Source organism: Nelumbo nucifera, chromosome 1, assembly GCF_055504915.1.
Source record: "Nelumbo nucifera cultivar China Antique chromosome 1, China Antique-T2T, whole genome shotgun sequence".
NCBI lineage: Eukaryota > Viridiplantae > Streptophyta > Magnoliopsida > Proteales > Nelumbonaceae > Nelumbo > Nelumbo nucifera.
The window spans coordinates 189,515,809-189,526,993 of NC_142649.1; the positions used below are offsets into that span (position 1 = coordinate 189,515,809).

Below are 11,185 nucleotides of genomic sequence, written 5' to 3' on the forward strand. Positions count from 1 at the left end.
GCATGTACAAGCTACATTTCTCGCCAGCCTTTCAACTCATGTAGTCTGCGTTTGGAGCAACTTCAATCGTTCTCTTTCCTATATATTCTGAGTCTCTGACGAGAACATGTGATCCTCCACTGCACCCTCCCCCCCTCCTCCACCTCTCTCTCTCTCTCTACTTCTCTGCGAGATTCCAGGATTCTCCCTCTCTTTCGCTCCTCTGCGGAATTACAAACGAAGAGTGTGAGAGAGGAAAAGTCTGAGCTTTGATTTAGGGTTTCCCTGAGAATTCTAGCAGAGCAGAGTAGATCAGAACAGAGCAAACATGGCTTCGCAGAAGAAAGATGTCGGTATTTTGGCCATGGACATCTACTTCCCTCCTACGTGTGTTCAACAGGTGAAGATTTTATGCCTTTTTCTTTTTCGTGTCCTTCACTGTTTTCTCCTGCATGTGTTGGACCTCACTTTTTCTTTCATCATTTCTAGATTTAATTTGATGCGGAATGTCTGCTTTAGTTTGATTCATGGTTTGCTTCTGTAAATGTGCTATTAGGGGATCAACAAATTTTTGAATTTGGAAGTTTCTTCCAGGATCTTTTTTTTTTTTTTGGGGGGGGGGGCGGGCGGGGGGGGTGTGTGGAAGTGGTTTCATACAGTTCTGAAATGACAACTCTGCTCAAATTTGTCTACTTTTTGTAAGACTTTAAAACTATGACGTTTCATTTTGGTGAAGTGGGTGGATTTTAGCTGTAGTTACTTATGATTGCATGGTGACTTCGGAGCTGCGATCTTCAGAAGTCCTCTGTGTGCCGAAATATCTTCGACTTTATGCATTGTAGTTAACCGTTTCTTATTTGTACTTGACGTCTTGATAAAGAAACTTTGGAAATTCAAATATGCTTTTCTGGATTTTGAATAGTGTCTTATTCTGCTATCCGAGGATCATTAATGACACGCATAAATCAGTCCGTTTGGAATTAGTGAACGGTTTTGATGTCCAGTTTCTTTTGTGAGAATATCCTTGACCTAGACGGAAGTATTTTCACGGAGGCTTTAACCAACATATGAAAATTCACTTACCGCTGGTTCTTTCTGATTCCTTTACCATTTATAAAATGATGCAGAAAATAAAGAGACATTTAAATGGTATATAGGAAGGATATCGCGAGTTTCAGGCTGGAATTCCATTTATAATAAACTGTTTTTTTTTTTTTTCATTATACAGGGTCCTTTTGACCACCGCATATTGCCTGGAATTCCATTTAAACTTCCTATGTTATTTACCTTATGTATTCTTTTTGTCTAAGAGTTTCATATGGCGAAGATATTGTGGCTAGGATTACTTCTCTGTTTCTCTTCTTTTTCAGGAAAACTAGGATATTTCTTTGGTTATAGAAAGTAGAAACTACAAAATACATATTTTCATGATTTATGTCAATTTCCTTTTCTCCACCACTTTTTAAATCCCTCTTCCCACCATACCAAGACATCTCGGGTTTTTCATGTTCTTATTGACGTTCTTTTCTTTCATATGTGAACTCATATGAAGCTACATACTTAATTGTGATTTTCCTTTTCTTTATCCTTTTCTTCTCTGTGTATGAATAGGAAGCTTTGGAGGCTCATGATGGTGCAAATAAAGGAAAATACACTATTGGACTTGGCCAAGATTGCATGGCATTTTGTACAGAATCAGAAGATGTTATTTCGATGAGGTCTTTACTCTTAATATGATAATCTACTTTTTTGTGTACTAACATTTAGTTCCTTATTATTACTTATTCCAGTGACAGAAGCTGCTTTCTTTTAAATTTGGTTAACTTATTGTACCTTGTGAATTCAGCATTGTTTATTATTAATTAGAATGTCAAATTTAAGCACATAGCAAGACATAAAACTATTTTTGACTCTGAACTCAAATTCTCTAAGTTTATTAAAATTACAAGTATTGATGGAATTAAATACTAGACCTTTTTCCAAATGTTTGGCACAGCTTCCCTGGTTTGTAATATTCTTTGCCTTTCATGAGAAGCTGGAATGCTTATTACTGGGATGAAAAGGCAATGTTGTGTGATTTCTTTACTCAAATATTTGTAGTGATCTATGTAATTATGTGTTCACCGTCTTGAATGATAATTATTGGAGGGGACTAACTGCATAATGCGTTGTGGTGGTTTGTTGAAACTTCAGTCAAACTAGTCTAGGGGCTGTTTGGTAATGGCTAAAGTGGCTGAGTGGCTGAACTGAATGACTTATTACTTTGTCTTTTAATGGATAAAATATTTTGGGGTATAGCGATCAGCCTATCATGCCATTCAGCCATTAAGCCATTAAGGAGCTACCACTCACTTAATGACACTTCACTAGAAGTCAAAGCAATAAATAATTTCAGTTTATTTACTTCATCCATTATCGAATGACCCATGAACTTCTGCAAGGACATAAAAATATTTCATAAAAAATCTTTTCTTACGGAGCTGGAAAGAAATAACTTTTTCTTATGTATAAACTTGATATGATTTCTTCTCCTAGGGAAAACTGGATTTGAACATAGAGAAGTGAGGGTTGAATACTTAATTTCTGAATGCAACTAAATGGTAATTATGGGATCATGTGGCTGACTATATTTTATTAGACTAACACATACACCTTCATGCGATCATGTGCCAATCATGCACATCTGTTATAAAATTAACAATAGAGCCTTTTCAGGGACAATTTAGAGTATTAAAATTCATGGCATGATTATGCTGTTGTTGTACAAAATCTCATTATTCAAAAACTTGTCAAGTTTTACTTATAATGAAAACTTTCATTGAAACAACTCTTTGGTCTTATGTTTTTTTTTTTTTTCCATCAAACTTTGTACTTTTTCAGTTTGACAGTTGTGACTTCCCTACTTGAGAAATATGGGATTGATCCAACACAAATTGGTCGTCTGGAAGTTGGCAGTGAGACTGTGATAGACAAAAGCAAATCCATTAAAACCTTCTTGATGCAAATTTTTGAGGTATCCCATCAATTCTGTTGGCTACAGATCCTCATTTCTTCTTCTTGAGTTTCTTTTTCTCACCATTTTTATGTAAAAAACAACAGAAACATGGTAATACTGATATTGAAGGAGTTGATTCAACAAATGCCTGCTATGGGGGGACTGCAGCTTTGTTCAATTGTGTAAATTGGGTAGAGAGTTGTTCGTGGGATGGACGCTATGGACTCGTTGTATGCACAGACAGTGCGGTATGATTCTTTTCTTTCAATCTTTTGTGCTTGTCTGGTATTGGCATAGACTGCTGATTTCTACTGAATAATGTTAGCAATGATTAGAAGCTCTTAGATGTTGGCAAATAAATAAAAAAAGAAAACAAAGAGAGAAAAAAGGCTTGGTAATCATGTAAAAAACCATGTTGCATATCCAGTGAAACTTAATTGAAAGATGAAATCAATGTTATCATAAGTGTTGAGCAGCCATTGACTAGTCAGTTGAGGGCTAGACTGACTGCATCACTGTCTAGTTGGTTGACACTTATGCGGTTGCCTAGGATGACTAAGCACTGAGTAGGCCGACTAGCCAATCACAAAGTTTTCTTCCAATCAGTAGTGTTGGGTACAAAGTTGCCACAAGCGAAGTGCACATCAAATACCCTAGATTTCACTCTTCCCTCAGAAAAAAAGGTTGAAATTCTTTATCCTACCCTATCCATTACATTTTCAAAACAAGGACTGTAAATTAAATTTATATCATTCTTTTATTGCATAGTTGTAATCTGTATAGCTTATTTAAGAGATTGCATCAGTATCTTAAATTAAGAACATAATTTTTTCATTGACTAGTCAGCAGCTAAGCACCGAATAGTCATTGCATTGACCAGACAGGCCAAGATGATTTGTCATCACCTCACCACATTGATAGAATTGGATAAACTTGATATGGTATCTTATCCTTTAGTTTTGTGATGCACACCCTCTGTGCCTTCAATTCCTTGAGGAATTTCTAGCGACTTTCTGTTTCTCCTTATTTTCTGATAAACCAAACACAGCCTTGGTATATAACTTAAACCATATATGGATTGAATCCTGACAATCCTGCTTTTTGGCGTTTGGGTGATCAACTTTTCAGTGGACCAGTAAGATATCACATTACCATTGCTTATGTATCAATATCTTTTTGATGTTTAATATTATCTCATCTTGTATACGTTTGCTCGTAAATGGATCTATGGTTTGGACAATGTGCAAGTGTGTAACAAAGATTAAGTTTTAGCACATTTCACCTGCATAATTGAAAGCACAAAATCTTCATGTAAGCCAACAACCTTAAGAATTTCCTGCTGTAGAAAGTGCCAGGCATTCACAACTCTTGATGCATGCTGTTTGTATGAACTCAATATGTTCCATACTTCCATGTGTCTTTCCAACCATTGATGCATGCTACTGGCCTTCCATGCTTGTATATGAATATACATGAATTGAGAGATCAAACTTGCTCTGTTATGTCTGAATATTCAATTTTTTTACTTGGATTCTGTTACAGGTCTATGCAGAAGGATCAGCCCGGCCAACTGGAGGAGCTGCTGCTATTGCTATGCTGATAGGACCAAATGCTCCAATTGCATTTGAAAGCAGATATAGAGGGAGTCATATGTCCCATGTCTATGATTTTTACAAGCCTGATCTTGCAAGTGAATACCCAGTAGGCCTCCTGACTTTACTTTCTCCTTACTGGTAGCCTAATGTTGCAGTCAAAACCGGAAACTCAATTTGAGTTTTGTTGTGTCCCATTTGTTAGTTTGCTATTAGGGATCCTTTGAAGTTTGAGGAAAGAAAGGGGCATTTTTGTCCTGCCCCAACATTCATGTCCTTCAATTTTTATTTGTGGTCTTGGTGTTCATACTCCTCTCAACTCACCAGCCTATGCCAAATATACCACTTTTATTGATTTGAGCAAATAATTTTTGGATGCATGGGCATTTTTGTTTTGTTAGTAAATTATTTTTCGGACCTACATTTGTAATACAGAAGCTTTTCTGGCAGGTATGTTTTTGTATGGAATTGCATAATCTAATGACTCATATGTCCTTTCTATATAAGATGACTGTACTAAGAATAAATGGACAGGAAAGAGACCACAATTTGAGTATTTGAAAGCCTTGATTGTATAACTGTTCTACTCAATGTTGATTTTGAAAAATCCTGAAAATGAAGTACTAATTGTCTACTTTAATAGCACACAAAAACAAAAAACAGGAATGCCCTGCTTGAATTTGAAAATCATTTTCCATTATGATTGCAACTGGTTTTTTATCGTTCCCAAATGGTCATTGCTTCTTGCTTTAACCTTCAATTAATATGTGTAGGTTGTTAATGGTAAGCTTTCTCAAACTTGCTATCTCATGGCACTTGATGCTTGTTACAAGCATTTCTGTAACAAGTAAGTTTCTCATAAATTACAGTACTTTCTGTCTACCCTTGCTCAAGTTTTGGTGATTATTTACAATGTCTAAGTGCCTTATCCTGTCTTTCTATAGATTTGAGAAATTAGAAGGAAAGCAGTTCTCAATTTCTGATGCAGACTATTTTGTGTTTCATTCTCCATATAACAAGGTACATTTTCTACATTTTGGACCTGAACAATTTACCATGTATTTATCAGTCAAGGTTCTTGGTTGAAACATAATTTTATTTAATTTGCTTCTTCAACTCGTATTGCAGCTTGTACAGAAAAGCTTTGCTAGGTTGTATTTCAATGATTTCTTGAGGAATGCCAGGTTCCTATTTAACTAACACCATAACTTGATTTTTCTTGTTTCTTTGGTTCTGGATCTTATCATTTGTAATTGCTAATGTTTTGGTGTACATCCATCAACTGTCTGATAACATTCTGCATTTTATTTTATTGACCAGTTCTGTGGGGGAGGTTGCAAAAGAAAAATTGGCACCATTTTCATCTTTATCCAGTGATGAGAGCTATCAGAATCGGGACCTTGAAAAGGTCAATCTCGTGTCTTGATAATAATGATATTGTGGTTGGTGTTTCATGATGAAAATGCTTATTTTTCTCTTGGATATCTTTGAAACTTCGCTATTCTGTTAGTTGACTTAATATGTGGCATCTACAGGCTTCCCAGCAAGTTGCAAAGAACCTATATGATGTGAAGGTGCAACCAACCACCTTACTACCAAAACAAGTTGGCAATATGTACACAGCATCTCTTTATGCAGCATTTGCATCCCTTATTCACAACAAGCATAGCTCACTGGTAAAGTCAAAGCCTCTTTAAGCATTTGGCATGGTTCCTGCATATTCAAAATTTATGTTTCTCTTTGCAACTCTGAATTTTCTTTTGTTTCTTGCAGGAGGGTAAACGGATTATAATGTTCTCATATGGGAGTGGTCTGACTTCCACAATGTTCTCATTCCAACTTCAAAGTGGACAACATCCATTTAGCTTGTCAAATATTGCAACTGTCATGAACATCTCTGAGAAATTGAAGTCAAGACATGAGGTATTGTTCTTGTTCCTTTATTGCAAATAAGTAATACCCTCAAACGCTGCCTTTCTTATCTTCATGTATCTGTCTCCATGCCATTGTCACCATTAAACCATGGGGAGGCTGTTTCCGACCTGCATGAATGTCTCATGTCTGCGTATAACCCTTCATGAATCACAAATGTATCACATGCACTGCATATGGATGTGTACATATGTTCATAACTTGTAAAAGCTCTTTGGATATGAACATGCCCAGATAAATTTTTATTACGACATGATGATGATGGCATGATGCTATTGGCACATGTACTTTTTTAAGTTTTCAATGGTAATTTTTATTAGATAAAAAAAAAATGAATTTGGATTAGCTGAATGCGATGGCTGTTTAGCTTGCTGTGGAACCAATGATAATGCTTCACACCAGTAATAAATTCATGAGCCCCACTGTGAAAGGTGCGCGTCCCATGTATTTTATTACCGGCATGGAACATTATCATTGGTTCCACAGCCATCGTGTTCAGCCAATAGTGCTCAAAAAAATTATGACTTACAGATGAGTTTATTTTGAAGGATGATGATAAATCTATGACGGCATGTTCTATCCAGATGGCCAAGAAAAAATGAATGGCAAAGAAAGGTTGGGTTGCATTTGTTTCCAGTGCACAGAGAAGCCTTCTCTCCACCACTTCGAATGGCCATTGATCTGCTCGGCCTGCCGTTGACCCAGACGGTCGGACTGATCAGCCCAGGTCCCACCCAGGAAACCGGTTCTGTTTTAACTCAAACCGGTCTTTGGCCAAAAACCATTAAAAAAGCCAGCAATCTGTTGACTCGGGTGGTCGAACCGTTGATCTGTTCAACGGTTTTTGGCTGTTTTTTATTATTAATCTTTTAATTTTTTGTCAGAATGGGCCATCCATTCGAACTGGACAGTCAGACCGTTGACCTAGAAACCGGTGGCCAGAACGGTTTCGTTTTTTGGTCATTTTTTAAAGGAAAAATTCCCGATCAGTACCCTGTACTTTGGCTTGAGTGACAATTTGACCCCCAAACTTCAAAATGTGACAATCTAGTACCTGCCGTTAAGTGACATTTGAAAAGTCAAAAATGCCCTTCAAATGCCACCTAATTCTCTTTATCAACCATCAAAACATTGACAAAAAACTAAACATCCCAAATCCTACCCTCTTCTATTCAAAAAAGTTGGTAACTGTTTAGAAGAATCTAGAATTTGGGACTGTTCATTTTATTGTCAATGTTTGGATGGTTGATAAAGAGAATTAGATGGCGTTTATGACTTTTCAAATGTCTCTTAAGGGACTGGTTAACGGCAGGTACTGGATTGTCACATTTTGAAAGTTTAGGTACTGAATTGTCACATTTTAAAAGTTTGGATACTGAATTGTGGCATTTTAAAACCATGGTGTACAGTGAAGCTTTCTGCTGATACACTTGATATAGGTCCAAAATATTCTTCGTAAGTCCTAAGTTCCTAACACTATGATTATTGGTACAGATCTCTCCCGAAAATTTTGTTGAAACTTTAAAGCTAATGGAACATCGTTATGGAGGAAAGGACTTCGTGACGTCAAAGGACAGGAGACTGCTATCTCCGGGCACGTTCTATCTCATTGAAGTCGACAACTTGTACCGAAGGTTCTATGCCAAGAAAGTTGGGGATGACAGCGCTGCTGGCAAGGCTGCTACGATCCATGATAATGGTTCACTGGTCAACGGTCACTAAACTGGGGGGGAAATGCTCAATTATCTGCCTTTGCATTTTAATAAGTGTTTTTCTATTGTTTGTCAAAGTATATGGCTTCATAGGCAGCAGGTTTTACTAGCTTAATGTTCGTTGTGTTAATCGTTAATGGAATTCTCCTAAGTTCCTCCGAAATCTTTCTAGTTTCTGCTGCTTTAGCATTTCTACAATGTTTTTGCTTTTTTTTTCACAAGAAAAGTTAGGTATTGAATTCATTCTGACCACGTGGCAAGAGTTTTTCATCTCAAATTCGATCCCATTAATCAGAGGGAGCGAGTATGGCATCTTAAAAAGGACGGTAAGCCGGTGATGACGGTTCAATTGATTTTTTTTTTCTTTTCTTTCAGCGTTAGATCTGGCGACTGGCATGATTGTATCAGGCTTCTTTCTTGTTTCTTTTGGCTATTACCCCTCCCTCCCACTTCCTCACACTCACACATCTATTTAAGCTATGATTTGGTTCGACAGAAAATTAGGTGAGAAACTGAAAGTTGGGTGAATTTTCTTAACAAATGGTTGTGCCCTCAACTTTCTGTTTCTCTCATGTTCTATCAAACCAATCACAGCCTTATGCCAATTGAGTAGGGAGTAGTGGTTCGGTTGGTACATAAATTGGGTGGGTAATCCCAAGCGAGATGCGGTTTTGAACCCACTATTATTTCTTACTACCTTTGAAAAAAGAATTATTAATGTTACTAGAAAAAACATACTGTATTATGCCAAAGAAAATTGAAATATGGGGACGAACGGCAAGTGATTCAATACCCAAAAAAAAAATTACAGCCTTATGGTCTTCCCTGGGCTTTATTTTATTTTTCAAAATAAATAATTAGAAGTCAGTTTTTATTATAGTTAGAACTATCAACTGGAGAAGGATTCAAACGGTTCAGCATTTTTAACAAGTTTGAGGTTAGACCGGATCGTCTTGGTCTAAAGTTGAAAGCACTAGAACGGAGAACTAGCTAAGCTATGGCTGTTGAAGTCTAGCCTTAATTTATTGCTACGAATGATGGTATACTCACTGAATCAATCAAGACCCACCAGTTGATGGTTCTTGATGAAGGGACCGTATGCACCATTCATGCATACGATACAATTATAGAGTTTATATATATTTCTCTTTTATAAAATAAATAAATTGTGTGCATGACACTGGCCCATGGGCCATGGACCTGGTTCTGTGCTACTCCCCCTCCCTGATCTATCGGGATGTGCCAGTACGGTCCACTACAGTGAGCGGCATTCGGCAGAACAAAACTACTATGCCATGCTACCTCCGCATGGCCCACCCACATTACACCTGTTTGAAATTGATAATTATAAGTCATGTAAATTTATACCAGTCCCATTTCATTGTGGATTCCTGTTTTACACCTGGTTATTTTGAGCTTAGATGAGTGCATACTACATACTACTTTCCAAATCCAATCTCCAACCACACAAAGACCGTTTGGCTCAACTAATTCCAACTTATCAGCATGTGAAGATTGAACGAATTAGAGCATGTTAATTAGATCATCATTGTTCATTCTGTTTGCCTTGATTCTCTATTTACGGAACAAACCCAAAACCGAGATTGATTGGCAAATAGAGAAACCAATAAGAAAAAGTAGAATAGATGAATTGAAAAAAATAAAAAAAAAAAACATAGAGATTTATGTAATTCAGCCTATGTTCATGGGTGAAAAAGGAGCATAAATCCATTATAAAAAATGGGAATGGAGGATACAACTTGGTGCAATCTCACTCTCATAAAAACCCCTATATCCTAATACAACCAAGATCTAATTCACAGACTTGCTCTACCTTTCCATGCAAGCTAGAGATGAACAAAAGAGAAAACCTTAATTACTTAATATAAACATATTGAGGTCAGACACTGATTCAGAAACATTTAATGTAAGAGACATTGAAGGGACATGAAACTCTTTAATTAACGAGAGATTAAAGAGAGTTATTAAGAGGCCATTAAAGCTTAAATCATAACCTTTATTGGGGAGATGGACTTGTGTTTGATCATATATAGAGGAAGATCCATAGAATTTATTAAGAGAAATGAAAGATCATTAGTTGCTTCAAATCAACGGTTAATATTTCTTTGATCCAACGGTTAGGCTTGATTGTTACTATAAATTCCCCTCTCCATGTAGTGCAATTCATTCAGAATTTGAGTTGAGATCTTCTTTTGAGTAGCTTTAGAGCTCTCCATCTCTTTCTCCTATTCAGTTTTTGGAGTTGGTGAAGCCCAAAGCTTAGTTGAGTGAGTGCAGTTATCTTGTGATATCCCTTTTTACTCTGCTGCGTATTCTAAAGGTGTGACCATCAAGTTCTTTCATATTTCATCCCTAATCCTTCGTGAAAGGCTTCAATGCATTAGATGTATCTAAGCAACATCTTTCATTGGGTTGTGAGAAGAAAGGTTTGGTGGCACTAAGGCGTGCTTGTGCCAATAATGCTAATGCCTCAATATGGGAATGCGATCTTCAACATATCGAAGTGTAAGGATTAAGAAGATAAGTACCACATGCGACAAAATGTTTACAATATTGTGAAACTCAAAACCGTGCAAATGATGGTCTCACCTTTGAGGATGAAATTAACCCTTTTCATCATTATGCTCCACATGAAGAGCCAAGTGAGGGGGTAGGGGAGGATCATGCAACTTGACCTTATGCTTAACTTCAGAATGCAGATTTGAAGGTGGATATCCCTGAGTTCGAAGGTAAGATCAAACTAGATGACTTCATTGACTAGTTGAATACTATATGCATCCTTGAATATAAAAAAGTTCCAATAGGTCTGTAAATGGAGTGAACTCCAAGCGAATTTAAAGCAAATCAGACCATATTCGAATTTGAATTCGATTTCAAAAATAAGTAAATATTCGAGTTCAATTCGATATTCAACGAATATTTAAAATTATAAACCAAACTCGAATTCGATTATA

At 36.7% G+C, this 11,185-nt stretch overlaps 1 protein-coding gene across 1 annotated transcript; it reads left to right on the forward strand.

Moving 5' to 3' along the window:
• The first annotated feature begins 38 nt into the window (after positions 1-38).
• Positions 39-8,373, forward strand: LOC104596203 (hydroxymethylglutaryl-CoA synthase-like). Its single transcript, XM_010257269.2, has 12 exons — positions 39-379; positions 1,591-1,697; positions 2,860-2,992; positions 3,079-3,222; positions 4,517-4,675; positions 5,340-5,413; positions 5,511-5,586; positions 5,695-5,750; positions 5,887-5,974; positions 6,102-6,242; positions 6,340-6,489; positions 7,993-8,373. The coding sequence occupies exons 1-12, from the start codon at positions 308-310 to the stop codon at positions 8,218-8,220; spliced, it is 1,428 nt and encodes a 475-aa protein (XP_010255571.1). The 5' UTR covers positions 39-307; the 3' UTR covers positions 8,221-8,373.
• Positions 8,374-11,185: the final 2,812 nt, after the last annotated feature.

What these genes read in the sequence shown, in the direction of transcription:
- LOC104596203 (XM_010257269.2), top strand. Translation starts at nt 308, where the DNA reads ATGGCTTCGCAGAAGAAAGATGTCGGTATTTTGGCCATGGACATCTAC. An exon ending in CTCCTACGTGTGTTCAACAG is followed by an intron (nt 380 to 1,590) that starts GTGAAGATTTTA and finishes GTGTATGAATAG; the next exon opens with GAAGCTTTGGAGGCTCATGA. An exon ending in GATTTCTTGAGGAATGCCAG is followed by an intron (nt 5,751 to 5,886) that starts GTTCCTATTTAA and finishes TTTATTGACCAG; the next exon opens with TTCTGTGGGGGAGGTTGCAA.